Source organism: Helobdella robusta, assembly GCF_000326865.2.
Source record: "Helobdella robusta unplaced genomic scaffold HELROscaffold_20, whole genome shotgun sequence".
NCBI lineage: Eukaryota > Metazoa > Annelida > Clitellata > Rhynchobdellida > Glossiphoniidae > Helobdella > Helobdella robusta.
This window is the reverse complement of record NW_008704084.1, coordinates 1634375-1652988: the sequence shown is the minus strand read 5'-3', so window position 1 is coordinate 1652988 and position 18614 is coordinate 1634375. Positions and strand designations below refer to the sequence as shown.

General features: G+C 36.7%; 2 protein-coding genes across 2 annotated transcripts in view; one reads left to right on the top strand and one right to left on the bottom strand.

Moving 5' to 3' along the window:
* The window catches only part of HELRODRAFT_139475 (hypothetical protein), a gene marked incomplete at both ends in the record, with an annotated part of 24149 nt that extends 17908 nt beyond the window's left edge, over window positions 1–6241 (top strand). The window contains 3 exons of the mRNA XM_009018019.1: window positions 4550–4817; window positions 5346–5451; window positions 6112–6241. Of these exons, the coding sequence (XP_009016267.1) occupies window positions 4550–4817; window positions 5346–5451; window positions 6112–6241 (504 nt within the window). The remainder of the gene's footprint in view (window positions 1–4549; window positions 4818–5345; window positions 5452–6111) is intronic.
* Window positions 6242–9482: 3241 nt separating this feature from the next.
* Window positions 9483–17077, bottom strand: HELRODRAFT_111117 (hypothetical protein; the record flags this gene model as incomplete). The annotated part of the gene is made up of 10 exons (XM_009018018.1): window positions 9483–10874; window positions 11057–11605; window positions 11683–11927; window positions 12235–12360; window positions 12409–12520; window positions 12772–12964; window positions 13236–13762; window positions 14946–15100; window positions 15307–16116; window positions 16849–17077. 10 exons carry the CDS (start codon window positions 17075–17077, stop codon window positions 9618–9620), a joined length of 4203 nt encoding a protein of 1400 aa, XP_009016266.1. The 3' UTR covers window positions 9483–9617.
* Window positions 17078–18614: the final 1537 nt, after the last annotated feature.

Sequence of the window (18614 nt, the reverse complement as noted above, 5' to 3'; positions counted from 1 at the left end):
CCTCCACACTCATCCACCACACATCCACCACACACATTTTCCACATTCATCCACCACTCATCCACCACACACACGTTCATCCATGCGTAACATCTTCAACGAAATCAAATGCACTAAAATAACTTGCCACCTCCTTCCACACACAAACCAGCATCACAACATCATCATCATAACATCATCATCATCTTCTTCTTCATCTTCATCATCACATCATCATCATCATCATCTTAACCGCCGATATATTCTCCATTATAACTATCTACATCATCATCATTGTCACATCATCATCATAGCCACATCATCATCATCATCACTACAACAGCATCATCATAACTTCAACATCGTCATCATCACTACATCATCATCATCATCACTATAACATCATCATAACTTTAACATCATCACCATTATCTAAATCACTGACAATCATCACGATCAGCATCATCATTCGACCAACCAAAACAAATTAAATGTTTCTATAAATAATTTCACCGGGACTTCCCTCTTTCTCTATTGGCTGGCAGGTCTGTCACGTGATATTTATTCCTGCTTTGTAAATAGAGATTCTTATGATTGTTGTATTTGTTGCTGATGTTGATGTTGTTGTTGATGACGGCGTTGATGTTGTTGTTGATGTTAATGTTGTTGTTGATGATGAAGATGTTGTTGTTGTTGATGATGAAGATGTTGATGTTGTTGTTGATGTTGATGTTGTTGTTGTTGTTGATGTTGTCGTTGATGTTGTTGTTGATGTTGATGTTGTTGTTGATGTTGTTGTTGATGTTGTTGTTGATGTTGTTGATGTTGATGTTGTTGTTGATGTTGTTGTTGATGTTGTTGTTGATGTTGATGTTGATGTTGTTGTTGATGTTGTTGTTGATGTTGATGTTGATGTTGTTGTTGATGTTGTTGTTGATGTTGATGTTGTTGTTGATGTTGTTGATGTTGATGTTGTTGTTGATGTTGTTGTTGATATTATTGTTGATGTTGTTGTTGATGTTGTTGTTGATGTCGGTCAGTCCTTTGGACGGCACTCAGTTGGCCAGCATCAACCATTCCACTCAAGGCTTCACTCACAACCATCTCGACAATGTCTCAACATTTCAACGTCAAAAAGTTTATCACGTTCACCATTATCATCATCACCATCATCATCCTTATCATCACCATCTCCATCATCACCATCACTGTCATAATCACTATCATCATCATCACCATCTTCATCACCATCATCATCATTATCATCACCATCTTCATATCATCATTATCAACATTGTTATCGTTGTTGTCATCATCACCACCACACCACTATCTTCATCATTGTCATCATCATCATCATCGCCATCCTCCTCATCATCATCAACATGAGGACAATCAAAACAGTTGTCACTATGAAAAAAAAACTGCCATCGTCTTTTCAGAATCTGCATCCCCTTCTATGGTAGAGACGATGAAGGTGGTGGTGGCTGTAATATCATTTTATACTAAGCATCTTCATCATCATCACCAACATTATCATCATCACCTTCATCATCATTACAATCATCACCATCATCATCTTCATCATCATCATTACAATCATCATCATCCTCACCATCATATTCAGCACAACATCACCATCCTCATTTTTATAATCATCACCACCACCACCATTGTACTTACAATCACCACGACCACCATCACCACCACCAGAGTACTTACAATCGCCACCATCATCATCACCATCACCACCACCATCGTCATCATGACGGTCAGCTGAGACATGAAGTTAATAATCTCACGGAGACAACTGTGCATCAATAAACTTCAAATAGGGATGAACTGCCGTGAAAAATGGATAATTTGAGCGCGACCGCTAATCCAGCACATCTCTACTTCTTTTTTATTTTTGGCTAATTCAACGCTCGTTATTGCAAAAGTTGTCGTCCTTTTAATCTCCATTATATTTCATTATCGATATGCGTGCAGTATTCGTCAAGCGTACTACAAGAATGTGTACGCACGTGTGGAAATTTGGGTGTGTGCGTGTGTGTGCGTGTGTGTGATTTTATGTGTGTGTGTGCTTGTGTGATTTTATGTGTGTTCGTGTGATTTTATGCGTGCGTGTGCGTTTTTATGTGTTTGTGTGGTTGTGTGTGTGGTGTGTGTGTGTGTGTGTGTGTGTGTGTACGTTTTCAAGTTTACTTCCACAAAAACACAACCAACAACAACTTCTATAATTTCTGTTAGTTAAGTTGCCGCACAAGCCCTGAGGGCTTCTGGATTTACTTTAAATGAATGAATAAATAAAATAAACCAACTACAACAACACAACTCATCCGACAACTCGAATGCAACAGCAACGACACTGCAGAACTGAAACGCTGCATCCACAAACGTGCAGGCAATAGAGTTCCTATCAAAGTCCAACCAATGCGTCGATGTGACGATAAAATCCGCGCAAAAAATGGCTGAGCAGCATTAGGCGTGCGAATCAGAAAATGTTGTTTGTTCGTTCGTCAGAATTTTGTTGTTCGTTATTTATTTGTCGTTGTTGGTGGTATGCTTGTGTTAAAGTCATGTTGATGTTATGTTGCTTTATTGTTGGTGTTCCGTTGGCGTTTTGTTGATGTTTGGTTGGTGTTGTATTAACGTTTTGTTAATGTTGCATTCTTCGTTTTGTTCACGTTTGTGTTGTTCGTGTTGAGGTCGTTCGCGTTTGTGTTGTTCGTGATGTTGTTTGCAAATAGAACGCTTCTCAACAACATGCCCAGAGAGAGATTCGTTTGTATTTGTACAACTTAATTACAACAAAATTTCTGTGGGTGTGTGAGCGTGTGAGTGCATGTGTACGTGTGAGTGTGTGTGTGTGTATTTGCATAAATGTTCACAAGTCTTATGGTTATACCATAGATTACGTTCACATTCATGGAAATGATCGTAAATAAACGTAGCAAACATACATACAGACCCGCATGTACTTGTACATAATCACACGCAGACACAGGCACACACAGGCACACCCACACATGCCTTTTGTACACGCACGTTAACGAATATAAATGATTGTTGTCTGCAGGCCACTGGCGAACGTGTTATGAATGAAAAGGTGTCCATCCATATTTTACTCGCGCGCCAGTTCATATTATCATTTGCCTTTTCGAACCGCGGAGTACGTGCGTAATGTTGCGAGCGTGACTTACGCAGTGTATGTGACTGCGTTGCTCCGGTTGCTCGTCGCCATGTAGACATGTGATTCGTCGCAAAACTAGAGATCACATTTCTCGGTATTCACATGACGGAACGGACCGGGCCACTGTTTAAACGCATGAAGTCTAAAGGAACTGAACCAATTGATATTTTGCAAGCCAAATTTATTTTGCGTAACTAGATCAAAATGTTGTCAAAAAAACTCTTCACTTTTAGTGGCGGATCTAGGGGAGTCAGTGAGGTCAGTGCCCTCACGTTGTGAGCGTTGTTTATTATTATTATTAACGTTTTTTATTATTATTGTTATTATTATGAATAATAATAATAATTGTAGGTGTTAAAAGTTAGGAGAGAATGTTGTTTTGACGGGAAGAGTAGACGGAAGAGTAGTGTTTTGGAAGCAAAAATTGTCATTACAAGCCTATAAAAAGATGGTAAGAAAATTTTTAATCACATTACCAGAAAAGTTGGCCCTCCTCGTCAAAATGTTGACCTTCCCCAATAAAAACGTTAAAAACCTTTTCCAAAAAATTTGTGGAAGTCATCAACTTTTTGTTGAAAATCCCACTCCCTCGATCGTCGACTTTCTACTTTTTTTGAAAATTCACTCCCGGTCGTTAAATATTTTTGAAAATTTTAGCCACCCGTCAAACTTGTCTAGATCCGCCACTGCTCACTTCTTTACTTTATCTCAAGTCTCAATCACATTAGTTTAGAAATTAAAACTAATTTTAAAAAGTGCATTGTGTTGTGAGATGTACGTGTACGTTGTGTTGTGAGGTGCAGTGGCGGATCTAGACAACTTTGAACGGGGGGGGGCAAGGATCTGTCTGAAAAATATTGGACAACAGGGAAGAAATTTTTAAGAAAAGTTGACGACCATTGGAGGATTTTTCAAAAAATGGCGATGACCGGAGGTAGGAGGAATTTTTACAAGTTTATTTCGAAAAATTTTTTGTGCTCACGGGGGCGGCTAACATTTTGACGGGGGGGCAATTTCCTGTAAATGGACTTATAATGTCAGTTTTCTCTTCAAAAACGCTACTTTATCCGTTAAAACAACGACTTTGCTAACTTTTAAAACAAATAAAGCTCACAACGGGGGGAGCCAGAGTCCCTGGCCCCCTGGTAAGGTACATTGTGTTGTGGTGTTGTGTGCATTCATTGCGTTGGGAGGTGTACATGATTCCAGCGTCTTCATTGCACCATTCATCGTCCTAACGTCATTAAATCATCAACACGTCATCACATTCCACCATGTCACTGTCACCACACTCCGCGAAATTAGTACATTAGCACAAATAATTTTATTGGATAACCCCGATGTCATCCCAAGATCATCCCACCATCTCAACAACAGGTGATCCTCCTTGAAGAGTCCTGGTCCGAACTCTTCCTCTTGTGCGCCATCCAGTGGAGCATGCCGATGGAGACATCCCCCCTTTTCACCATCCCCGACCATCCCCCCTCCAACGCCAACCACCCATCTCCGCTGCTCAACAGCAAGGCACATCTCCAGGCGCATTCAGACATGCGCATTCTTCAGGAACTTTCCTCCAGGTTTCGTCTGCTCCAAGTTGACCCACCTGAGTTCGCCTGTCACAAGGCCATTGTTCTTTTTAAACCTGGTCAGTGAGTGTGTGTGTAAACGTTTGTGTTCTTTTCTAACTCTATTCGACTCTTCCCTTTTCAAATTTTAAGAAGTCTGCCTCCTTTATTACAGTGTTTCAATTTGTTAAATATTTAGAATTCTATTTAAAATATATATGCAAAACGTAACAATAATAAATTAAATATTAACTCTGAGATTAAGGTTAATTATATATTGAAACCATTGATGTCTTATTAAACAAATAAGACATCAGTGGTAAAACACTTACATAAAAATACAAACGATCAAATAATAAACTTTTGTAAAATTGTTGAGCGTATTTTAATAAAAATGCATTGATATGTGGTGGTGGTTGTCCAGTTACGACGATTTTTCAGTTTAAATAAACTCGACACTTTCGTTGGACGTTGTCATGCCTACTAAATTGAAAAACACGGCGCGCTTTTTTCTCTCTAACAATTGGCGTGAAAAAATTTTTTAGATAACACTCATTTAAACTTCGCCGTCGATTGTCGGCTAATTCATTTTAACGACTTTCAAACAGAAACGCGCGGCTTGAAAGACCCGCGCCAGGTGGAGAACCTGCAGGATCAAGCCCAGGTAATGTTGGGTCAGCACACTCGCTCACAATATCCTTCTCAGCCTGTCAGGTGAAACCCTTTTAATTTTAAAGTTTCAAAATTTTTTTAATGTTTTTATTATGTTTGACATATTCAAGTAAATTATGAATGTATAGTTCTTTCCGAAGAACTTTCAGCTACAAACCATGCACTTAACGTTGACTTATTATCCGTCATTTGAGTGAAATAGGCTTAGATATCTTTCAATCCAAACTGGATCAAACATCAAAGGATGGACCTGGTGCTATTTAGTATCACACCACCGCTCAAAACTAAACAAATATAATTGTTAAATAACTCGTTTTGTTAACAAATGTAAATCTTATTTTTACAATTATTTTAAAAAAGTCGTTTGGTCAACTGATTATAGAAAACATCAGTGTCTACCCTCCACATTTGGCTCAAAATGTTTATATCTCTGTCTTTATTTTTACCAATTTCTTGCAGATAGATCGATACATTACAATTTTCAACTAACTCTTTATCACAGTTCTAGACAGTAATATGTTCGGCGTTTAGTTAGGTTACTCAAGCGTTACCTGAAGCACAACTAGCATGATTTCATGTTTTGCCCTCTTTTTTACGATTTAATGCAACTTCAGCTCAGTCCTTCTTACCGAGTAAAAGTGCTTGTGACCCATGCAGACTGATCCACCATACGTAACACATTTCAACAAATCAATTTTTCAGGTTTGGCAGGCTCCTACTGCTGCTTCCTCTTTTACGAATGGTTCCATCGGAAAGAATTGAAAACCTTTTTTTCAGAAGAGCTATAGGAAACATGCCAATGGAAAAGTTGCTTTGTGACATGTTCAAGAGTTGAAACAAGCAACGTTGCAGTTGTGACTCCTCAACCTCCCAACTGACGAGTGAACACGTTCAATTATATTTCACACACAAAAGTATTATTTATTATTTGAATATATATATATATATGTGTATATATATATATATATAAATTTATTTATTTATATATTTATTTATATAACGCATATTAACGTTGACGCGATTAATTTATTAATTACCGACAATATTTTTTGACAATTCTGTTTATACAAATTTGAAGATTTATTGAGTAACAAACTGAAAAAAATTGTTAAGTATAACTAGTTTTGTTGTCTGAGCTGTCCTACTCAAACCTTACTTTTCAACATTCCAAACAGTCATTACTCAAATCGAATGTTATTTAAAATACGGCTTGTTTGCATATAAACTTTTCCCTAATCATCGTTTTTCTCTCTATCTCATTTTCATCTCTCTCTCTCTCTCTCTCTCTCTCTCTCTCTCTCTCTCTTTCTCTTTCTCTTTCTAATCCTTTGCATTTAAATGGTCTTTATCTTTTTTTCCTTCTTTCTCTTTCTCTCTCTTTCTCTTCCATCTCTTCTTCTTTATTCAGTATATGTGTGTATATTAATATAACGCTCACCACTAAGGTGATTCTGTAGATTTTATTGAGTTATATTGTTAGCTTGGTTGTATGATATCGTGTTCTCTTGCGAAAGGAATTAGCGATAGCAATTGATAAGAAATTACAAAGTTAAGGAGAGATGAAACAGCGAAGCCATAACCTTTTCTTTATATTCATCTTTTATCCTTTTCGATCAGCTCACAAAGATTATTATGATTACTTTCAACCTCTTCTAGCTAACAAACTAAATCAACTAACTCGCCCACCAACTAACTTTTATTTAGACAAATCTGGGATACACAGAAGCTCAAACGAGCTTGAATAGCCATAATTATGGCAAATTTGCTATTTTTCTGTGCATTTATAGTTAATCTAGAAGAAATTGAAAGTAATCATAATAATCTGTGATTTGATCGAAAAGAATAAAAGATGAATCAAAAGACTGGTACCATCTCTTTAACTTTATAATTCATTATAGTTTGCGATGTTATTGCTAAACCCTTTAACAAGAAAACGCGATTTAATACAATCTTGCAAACAATATAACTCAACAAAATATAACGAATTATCTGAGTGTGAAATGTTTTTTTTAAATATAATATATATTATGTATAACTTATTTTATGTACATATAATTTATTTAAATAAACTCAATTTAGAATGTTTGTGTTGATGTACTTGTTTGTTTTGTTTTGGTATATTCTAGTCATAAAGTCATCTACATCATTCCACATTATTTCATTCCGTATTGTGAAGAACTTTTGAAAATCATTTATGTCGTTGGACAACATAGCTTATTTTTGATATGAATAATTGTTTAAAATTTGTTTGAATATTTACATTTAACATTTTTTCAGTATTGTTACATAAATTTTAAAAAAGATTTGAAAAACAAATTGTTAATGCTGCTTTCAACTTAGAAGGCATCTTATTTTAACTTGGAATTTACAGAGTGAAAATTTGGGGACTACTAATTTTTCCATCCCCTCAAAGGTTCCCCGTGGTAGGGAGGGGTGCTAACGAAAATAAATACGTCACTAATCAGCACTAACGTAGCACTAGCCAGACACCGAATCCCGGCACCCTTCTTCATGTTTTTAATAGTAGACGTTTTAGATGACTTAACAAAAACTTTTTCTGAATTTCTTTTTGAAACTTTATCTTTCCAGATTTAAGTGACGACAATTTTTTACAAGTTTGTCCTAATGAACGGAATCAAATATTTCATGTTCGATAAATAATGAAGCTAAAAAAAAGATTGACATGCCTCACTGAGGGCTGGGGATAGTCTCTTTAACAAACTTAAATTTCGAAAAAAAACGTCGCTCGCCACTATCTACTGTACTGACACAGAAAACGTTAAATACAAAGGAAATACATTTAAGATTTTAAGGACATCAGAAGCACTCGTTTTAGGACTGAGGTATACCTCTGGCGCTCTCAATTCATCAAAAAATGTTAAAAGTCATTTAGACTCTTCCTAGGTTTACTTCCTAGGTTCAGGGAAATCAACAGCATACAAACAACGTAGACGAATACATGCTCAACGACGCACCACACACGAAGCAAGTGATAGGCGGGTATCGTTTCGTCATATTCGAACCGGGTTACTGCACGCTCTATAAAACAGCACCAGGCGACCTTAGCCCCTAGGCCATCAAGCCACCCAATCATCCTGTTTTCATTACTTCAAATTTGGTCCATTGGATACATTGCACCACTCCCATAAAGTCTCTTAAGGGCCATCTGAGTACCTATTGCGTAATGCCCCAGCGAGGTTAAGACTATCGAGTGTTGCAGAAAGATCGGTGTCCAAGATTTTGTTTTCTAACATTTGTTTTATTTTGAAGTTTATCATTTAAATAAATGCAGTTTATCGTTCCGAATATCATTTAGTGTAGCTTTATGATGAAGTACTAGACATATCAATTAATCAATCAATCAATACATCAATTAGCTTATAAAGCGCTATTTCCGCGATGTTCAACAGCGCTCCTCAATGAATTTTGAAAACAGATGGGTCTTGAGATCCGCTCTGAACTTCGCAAGTGATGGAGAAGTAGTCAGTGAAGTAGGTAGAGAGTTTCAGAGAAAAGGACCAAAAAAAGCAAAAGCAGATTTGGCAGAAGAGTGTTTAAAACGAGTTAAAGAAAAGCGAGAAGAAGACGATCGTAAACCGGAGCGTTTAGGTTCAATTAATATATCTGATGAATACTTAGGAAATAATTTAGATTGAGACTTATACATGAACGTACAAATTTTAAAAATTATTCTATATTTTATAAGTAGCCAGTGCAAGAGAACAAGATATGGAGATAGAAGTATTTTTGAAAATGATTTTTAATTACGTTTGAAACACTAAAACAAAAAATCTAAAAAATGTTTTTAAAGCGGAAAATTTTTATGGATTGAAATCTAATGGGAATATAAAACTATAAAAAGCATTTTTCAAGAAATAAATTTTGTAACAAGGGACAATGAGTTCATCCTGTGTTACAGAGTAGATTTGGAAGAAAGTTGATCACTATTTGTGCTATGTAACACACGAACGACTTCTAATCGAAATATCGCAACGAATCCAGTGCCTAACACAAAGTTCGAGAGACAATAACGTTATAATCGCTTCTGTTGTTTCCAGACAATAAGCAACAAAATGTTTGAACAAGTTCTTATTTACAATAATCTTAACAGATTTTAATACATATTTAAAAAAATTATTTAAAGGTGCCTAGAAGAAAAACATTTTGATTTGACGAAATGTAAAAAAAAATACACATATACGTTACGATCAGTTCCATATAATTGTTCTTTCATTTACATTTTTAGTTTTTTGTTTGTCTGTCGCATATTTCTTCAGCTCCATCAACGTCGACAAACCTGGCCTACTTTTTTGAGATGCCCTCAAATTCTGCAGTGCGTCCAGTTGTGCTTGGTTCAGTTGTTGGTGGTGATCATGTTGGTCGGTCGTGTCTTCAAATGTAGAACGTTCATCTCGCTGATTGCTTCCGTCAGTTGTACCATTAACCGGAATGTGGATGTTGTTAATACTGTAGCCTGGAGACGATGGACTCTTTGAAGCACTTTCACAACAAATGTAACAGATCCAATCGTCACTTCCACCTTCAGCATCGTTACTGACACTTTTCCTTCGCAGACCGATCGATGACAGGCAGCGGCAGTGGTACCCGTGACCACATTGGAAGCAAATGATTGAATCGTCATTCAGAGCCGCTGATGCTGATGAAGAGGACGAGCGATAGGTCATGTCTTTGAAACAGAGATAGCACCTGGATGCCTTCAGTTTAGTTGCCATGGTGGTCGTCTTGAGCATTCGAGAGAGCTGTGAATGGTAATCTCTATCGAATAGGTTGGCACACGTCTTTATGAGTACCCGTTCATAATTGCACGAGTCCATCATGTTATTGAGCAGACTTTTCAAATCTCCGTACCTACCGGACGAGTAGCATGGACTGGAAAGAACCCTTTGAAGGATGAGTCCAGGTGGCAGGAAGGGCATGCATGCCGTCATCACTTGCGATGTTAATATCTTAATTTGCTCTGTCGATATTCTGTTGTCATCTTCGTACATTTCTAGCGAGACATCTTCCTGCTTTTGAAGAACCAGGTCAAGCAGCTGATGCCAACATTTGTGTCTTAGGTCTGTAGAGAAATGTTTGTTGTTCCTCTGTAAATATTTCACAATACTCCAGATGTTGCTCTCAATTTGATGAGCATCGTTGCCTGTGCAGATTCCCTGAGCTATGTTCATTTTCAAATCAAACGCCCCCGAATAATCTCCAGACTCTTCGAGAAGGAAGCAGGTGACCTCCTTGTAATTATTCTTTTTAACGACACTCAGCACCAGGTCTGTACTGTAGTCCGTGTGCGAACGCAGAAATTCAATAATTTCTTCTTCGTTTTTCCTAAACTCGCACGCCAGCTCAACATACTTCTCGTACAGCCGCCCGTCGACCTTCATGAATTTGCGACTTCCAACCTCAACTTCTTGTTTGACAACTGACGGACCAGTCAATTCAAACACACCCTGAATTTAATAAACATAAATTTTACAGTTAATGAGATTTATTATTTACTGAACTACATTTGATAATTCAGCTTTTGGTTATAGAATAACTTTTTACAACTGATGCTACAGGCGAGGACACAATAAAAAGAAGTCATTTTAAAATTCATTTGAGATTAATAAAACATCAAAAAACTTCAAACTTGTAGAAAGTCAAAGAGGATTCTACTATCAGAATTCATAAGATTCAAAACCGTGACAAAGCCCTCCTTACCCATCACGTTGTATACCAGATGAGCAGTCTTCAACTTATCGATCACCACCAACTTATCCAAGTTCTCCACTGCTTCCTTCCACACTAATTCCTTCTCCTTCTTCGTAATTGATTCATCTTTTAAAACCATATCAACAAAATTGAAAATCTTCATTTTCCTCGCTAAATCTTTCAAATAGCAAGAAAAGGCCAAATGAAATCTCCTCTTTTTTATATGCAGTGATTCCACAACTCTGTAAAATCCAGCTGATTCGGCCATCAAGACGAGTTTCAGTTCATCTCTGTTTCCGTGGAAGCTATGAAGAACTCCAGTGTTAAGAAGTTCGAGAAGAAGTTGTTGACGCTCCTCGTGCTTAGAATTATCTTGGTCTGGAGAGCAGAGGGACTCGAGGACTTGATCGAACAAGATGGATTTCACTTGGATGCTGTTTCCTTTCTGACTGATCTGACGAGCCAGGAACACAAACAAGATGCCAATCTACCAGTGGTTCAACAAAATAGTTTTAAACGTGATAGACTAAAGTCCGGTGAATGAATGATTATTTCCAAACTGACCTGTGAAGAGTTGAAGCCAACACCTTCGACCATAAGGAGAAGCAGAATATCGACAACTCTTTGTTTTTCCTTGCCATTGAATCTGTCTCCCTCAAACGCCAGAGACAAGACGTTGAAGAAATCCCTGGCGTTGAAGTTGATGAGAGTGCGTAGGTAGGGGTATGTCGACTCAGAAAGATTACTCTGCTGACTGTGAAGTGATGTGATGGCAAGGATGACCTGGTTGCGCACTTTCGGAACATCCTCTGTGAATACATCAAACGCTTAATTGGATATTATCATCTCTACAAATTTCAACATTTTTGTCATTAAATCATTCAACTGAAAAATATAAAATCGAATATGAACTTTAAAAATCAAGTAAAAGCCATTAGGGTTATAAGCACATAATATACAACTGATTTACAATTCATTATATTCGTCAACAAAAATGGTTGGTACCAGGCTATTTTATGTACCAGCAACAATACCAGTAATACCTCATAGCACCATTTCTTCAAATGCACAGGAGCACTCCAAAACAACAAAAATACATTAAAAATCCACACCAACCGGCATCAAGCTCTCCATGAAGATAGCCTCGACCGCAAAGGCAGCAACTGATGTACACAAGAATCTTATTGCCCATATTCGTCACGTTGTCGTACAGCTGCTTATCCTCCTCAGCAGCTGGATCAGCTGCTGCTCCGTGATTGGTTGGAATGGATCTCAAGGAGGCCATCTGACTGGTCAGTCGATCGAGGAGACTGGTCAGGGGCGTGATGAAGTCACGCATGGCCTTGTTGTATATGTAGAGGATGGTGTCGAACAAGCCGTGCATCCAGCATAGAGACATGATCTGTGTTTCGTCATTCATTCATATAACCATAATAAATACTTTTATTTACACAGGTTTTTGTAACTGTTCAATGTTTGCAGTCGATACTGCAGAACAACAGATCAACTCTACAAGAATATATACATGTACAAATGTAAAAAACCATAAATTAACACAAGAACACATATTAAATACGCACACACACACACACCACACGCACACCACACATACAAACAGTCAAACACGACAAGAAAAGACACAAAACTAGAAACCTGATGGATATCGAGACTCATGATGTCGAGATGCAGGATGCACGCCTCAACATTCTGCATCATTCCCTTCCTTTCATAATGATCCACAAAACATTTCATGACCCAAGGACTGATGTATGTCAAATTCTTATCCATTATTTCTGGCTCCAAACTCTCCAGATATAACTCCTTCGTCACCTCGTTTTCCGAGAACCTGAGATTAACGAAAATGGAAGAAGAACGAGTTTATAATTGACAAAGATGCAGTAAAACAGTTAACATGTGAAGCTATAAAAATATTTTAATCTACACATTATTGATAACATTATTATTAACTTTGCTGTAACTCGTAATGTGTAAAACGCGAATGGTTCGTCAAAAAATGAAGTCAAAAATACAAGAAGATCATAAAGCCATCACATGTTTGACATGACAATCTGACCAGGCAGAAACTTGACAACCAGCCTACTTACTCCCCAACTAACCTATCAAAGAGGTATCCAAACAGTAATTCGTTGTTGTCAGTTTCGAGACAGTAGTTGATGCAAACTTGAAGCACCTCGTAGCAATCATCATAAAACTCAGCATGGAGACCAGCTTGCGAACTGTACATTCCATCAACGTGACCAACTCCACTCATGAAATCATCGACATACTGCATAACCACCTTTACCAGCAACTCCATCACAACAGTCTTCCTCTTCTGGGGGTTCCACACGAGACCCTGCACTGCCATAGCAGTATCTTTGTAGAAGGTCAACCCCAACTCAACCGCCTGCTTGTACTTGCGCTGCTTCACCAGCAAGTTGATGCGATCGGACCAGGACCTCAAGGTGATGATGTGCACGCCTCTTGTGCCCAGCAGAACCAGCTGGTTGTTGTAAGTGACGATGGATTGGTAGCACGCCTGTTCACCTGCATACGCGAGGGCCTGACTCACGTTGCCCCCCGTCGCCAGGGACTTGTAGAAACTCGTGCTGTATGCTAGTTGTACACTGGCCAGGTCCAACACCTTTTTTTGTTGTGCGCACGTGATAATGTTATAATAACAACCATTATATTACTGTTACTAAATATAATAAGCTAATGTGTTATAGCATTTATCAACAGTTTATTAGTAGTAGCGGTTGTAGCAGTACTACTACTACTAGTAATAGTAGTAGTAGTAGTAGAAGTAGCAGCAGCAGCAGAAGCAGCAACAGCATTATTATTATATCATTATTTATGAAATAACCGATATTATTATTAACATTGATATAATGCATGACAGTGATAATAATTTATTATTCAGCATCCTATGCATAACACCATATCAACCGGATGTCAATTTTGTTCATGCCGAGTACGACAAAGATAAACATAAAATAATAATAATAATTATAATAATAATAATAATAATAAAAATGCAATCCCAGAGCCAGTTGTGAATGACATTTACAATGTTTTAACAATATTTATTTATGTGCTTGCTTGTCAGCACAGCAGTTTGATGTTTGTGTGTGTGTGTGTGTCTGTGTGTGTGCATGTGCGAGTGTGTGTATGTGTGTGGTGTGTGTGTGTGTTACTTTTGTGACCATTTGGTTATTCTTTTAAAACTTTTTAACAGACTTAATATTAAGAATATTTTTGATAGATTTTTTTGTTTACAAAATTATACCTTGAATATATTTTTAAGGAGTAATAAAATTGAAAACAGACAAATTTCAAACAATAAATTTAAAATTTTTTATTTGTTTCAACATTTTAAGAATGGAAACCAATATTAAAACTTGATAATACGTGAAACATTTATTTCTAATTTAATTAGTTTCAATTCACACCTAAAAAATCCTAAAGGTCAACTTCATTATTTTATTTTGCATTCGATCAGCGTCAACAATACGAGCACTGCTATAACCATACACAACAAATCAAAAGAAAGGGTTAAAGTCATTGAAACAGCCAAAACATCTCAGAAACATTCAGCAACATTCAGACAACATGTGTAATGTAACCAACAACCCATGACAGCACACAACAACGATATAATATAGCAACATATGACATCAACTTATCACAACAGCATTCATAAACCATTTCAAGCTGCTGTGATGGTAAAAAAATTCTTCTGTAGGTTAAAGAAATTATAACAACAACAACGAAAACAACAAAAAAACAGCAGCAGCAACAACAAAAGCAGCCTCAACAACGGCAACAACCTGAACTTCCTGTTCGGTTCTTACATCGACCAGATGGGCTTTCTCAGAAGTGTCAATGAAGACCATGGTGCGAGGGTTGATCCAGGTCATGCAGAGGAGTTTGTAGGGCAGGTCAGTCTTCTGCAGCACAGACACATTTATGTTGTCTACTCCTTTGCAAACCGCCTGCAGACAGAAGTTAATTTTAATAAAAAGAAACCAAAATTGAAAAATTTTTAAAATGAAATAAACTCGTGAGTGTTCACTAAAATTTATAAAAAACTCAAACCAACAATTTATTTAGATTAACATGTGGAATTAAAATGAAAGAGGATCAATAGCATCAAATTTCAAGAAACATCAAAGAAAAAAAACTGACCAACACAAACCTGGGCAAAGTAGACGACCTGGTCCCTACCGAATGCAAGCACAGGATCAACTGACTTGCTATGTTCTGATACCTGGATGACCACAAACTGCCAACTCAAGAGTGGCAGGGTGGATGGATCCCCCACAAGTGGGTACACAAAATGTGCCATCAGATGGGGCTTCACAACAAGAATGATGGCTTTGGAGAGAGTTGCCATGGCAACGAGGATGACGTCCTTCATTGGATGTTCTGGAATGGATTGTTGCGTGCAGAGTGGCTCGATGGTGCACGCCTCTCCTTGACTCCCAGAAAACAGGCACTGAGACTCGCATGTTCTAATTCCCAACTTGCGCCTGAAGTCTAACTGGAAAACTGATCCCCCACTGTCGCTGGTGATTGCGGTTGTTCGGTCATCAGTGAATTTGATGTGCAAGATGGCGGTGCCTGGTGGGTGTGCATCAAGAACCGTCCTCAACAACTTGCCATTTGTCAGGTCCCACATCATAATCTGTCCTCTGGCAAACCCACTCAACAATCTGGTGCTGTCGATGTTGAAGCTCAGAGCTGACACTGCCCCATATTGCGCACCAACAGCTGTGCTTCCCAGACACCAACGAAGAACTTGTTTGGAATCAAAGACCATGATGAGACCATGTGAAGTTCCAACTGCTATGAACTTTGAGACTGCAAGTGCAGTTGGAAGTCCTGCATCGACCTTGTCTGCTGCTGAAAGTAACTGTGATGAAATTGATTTCAATGTTACGTGTCGAAGTACACATCCATGCAAGTTGCTTTTGTCTGCGTTCCTGCTTATTCTATCTTTTGACTGTTTGGCTTGCTTAGATGTATGGGACAGGCTGCTGTCCTGACTGGTTACTGATGAAGTGTCTGCGTCACCCTGGCAAGTTGTGAATATTTATTTTGATCATTTACAAAGTTTATTAGAGAAAGTTTTTGAAAGACTTACCTTACTATCATAAAAAGTCATAAGTTTTAAAATAAACTTAATTCATCTGTTAATTTTAAAAAGTATATATTTTTTTTTAATTTGTAATAGTTATAATTTTGAAAAAGTTGAAAATAAAATTAAAAGCAAATTACCTAAAATAGATAATTATGATATTTTATGCTAATAAAATTAAATATATAATTATAATATAAGTATTTCAAGTTATTCTTTTAAATAAAAAACATGACTTCATTTTTTACATAATGATTTAATTTTGACCACAAATATTATATACATATAGTGAAGTATAGCTATTATAAATTTTTATAATATTATTACCCTAGTCTAGAAGAAGGCTACTTGCTCACTAGACACTAGCATTTTCGCTTTAGCCTTTACTTTAAGTATTAACTTAAGTCTAAAGTATACCTAAACAACAATGAAAATAAAATGAATAATATTTGATTAAATTTATTGTATCATTTAATATTAATTATAAATTTTAATTAAAAATTTAATAATCAAAATTTTAAAAGGAAAGGATATTATAATGATGATCTGACACAAAAACCTAGAAAAATAAGAACAGGACAGCACTGCACTAACAGCGGATAGCAAATTCCTGGTTTCGACTAGCAGGGCGCTGTTCAGCTCATCATGATCGTCCGGGGTGTTCAGTATGCTCTCTAATGTTGGGAGATTTTTGATGGGCGGAATGTTGAACTCCTTGTCATCAATTTCAACGGCGTCCAAATACAGCAAATCCTTTCCGTCTGCAGATTGTCCGTTCACGTGATGTTCATGTCTCTCGCCATTTTGAGTTGTTGTCATTTTTTAAATAAAAAAGATACGAAGAAAAAAAAGGTTTCGAAACAAGACCCACCGCTCATTACATTACATTTTTGTAAACAGATAAATTTTGTTTAAAAGTAAATGAGACTTTTAAAAATGGCATATTGTTTTCTAAGAAACCAGAAGCAAGACCATTCTCCTCGTTGCGGCTAACATTTATACTTTTCAAACTTTTAACAATGCTTCCATCATCTTTGTCAAATGTTAATAATCTTACCTTCTTCTAGCTCTTGACTTTTCCTCTGCTTTTGATACTGTTGATCATACTATTCTTTTGAGGCTGCTAGATCTTTTTTTTAATATTACTGATTCTTGTCTATCTTGGTTTTCTTATCTCTGTAATCGTTTTTCTTCTGTTGTTATCAATAATTCTACTCCTAACTCCTCAACTCTTACTTTCGGTGTACCTCAGGGTTCTATCCTTGGCCCTCTTCTTTCCCTCCATCTAATCTCAATAGTGTTCTTCATAATCTATCTTCTTTTTTTGTCTTTCTGTCTTTCATGTCTTTTTTTCAATTATCGCTTAGTCTGACTCTATGTTTCTTAAACTTAATCCTTCTAAATTTTGAATTAATTTGTTTTAATAAATTTAAACACTCTATTACTAATACTCCTATTATTTTACCTGATTCAAAAACTCTTGATGTTTCTCACAAGTTTCGTAGTCTAGGCTTAATCTTTGATTCTAGTATGTCTCTTTCTTCTCAGATTAATAGTGTTGTTAAAAGTTTCATCTAAGTAAAATAAAAAACTTTTGCCTTTTCTTGATGATCCTACTCTTCTCCTTCTTGTTACATCGTTAGTCTCATCTAGGATTAATTATTGCAACTCGCTCTACTATGGTCTTCCTGATTCTATACTCTGTCCTTTAAGTAAAGCTTTTAACTTTGCTGCTCGTCTAGTTGCTCGTGCTCCTCTCTTTTCTCATATATCTTCATATCTTGTTCTCTTGCAGTGGCTACCTATAAAATAAAGAATAATTTTTTAAACTTGCACATTTATGTATAAGTCTCAATCTAAATTATTTCCTAAGTACTTATCAGATATATTAATTCAACCTAAACGCCTAAACGATTGATTGAACGTTACGTTAACATTTCAGCCGGTTAAAGCCAACAATACATGTAGTATTAATAAGGCAAAGTGAGTTGGTGCCGTCAACCAATCTGCACGTTATCCATTAACCGGCCTACTGTCCAATAGGCTACATTTATTAGCCTTTCTCACTTAGCTACATTTTTTATTGATTTGTCATTTATTAATATTGAATTAAATAAAATGTTTCACAATTTAAAATTTCAATAAATTTTTGTGAAGTTTGTGTTTTATTTGTGTATTGACGTTTGAAGTGATAGAGAGTTGACCATGTGAGGTTATACCGACCGTAAAAGTTATTGTGAGCATGTATTTCTGCAAATTATCAAATCAAAGATTTATTAGAAAATAAATTATTTAAACGTGAACTTTGAAATTTCGATAACAACATCACGATAAATTGAACGTTCAATCGCCAACA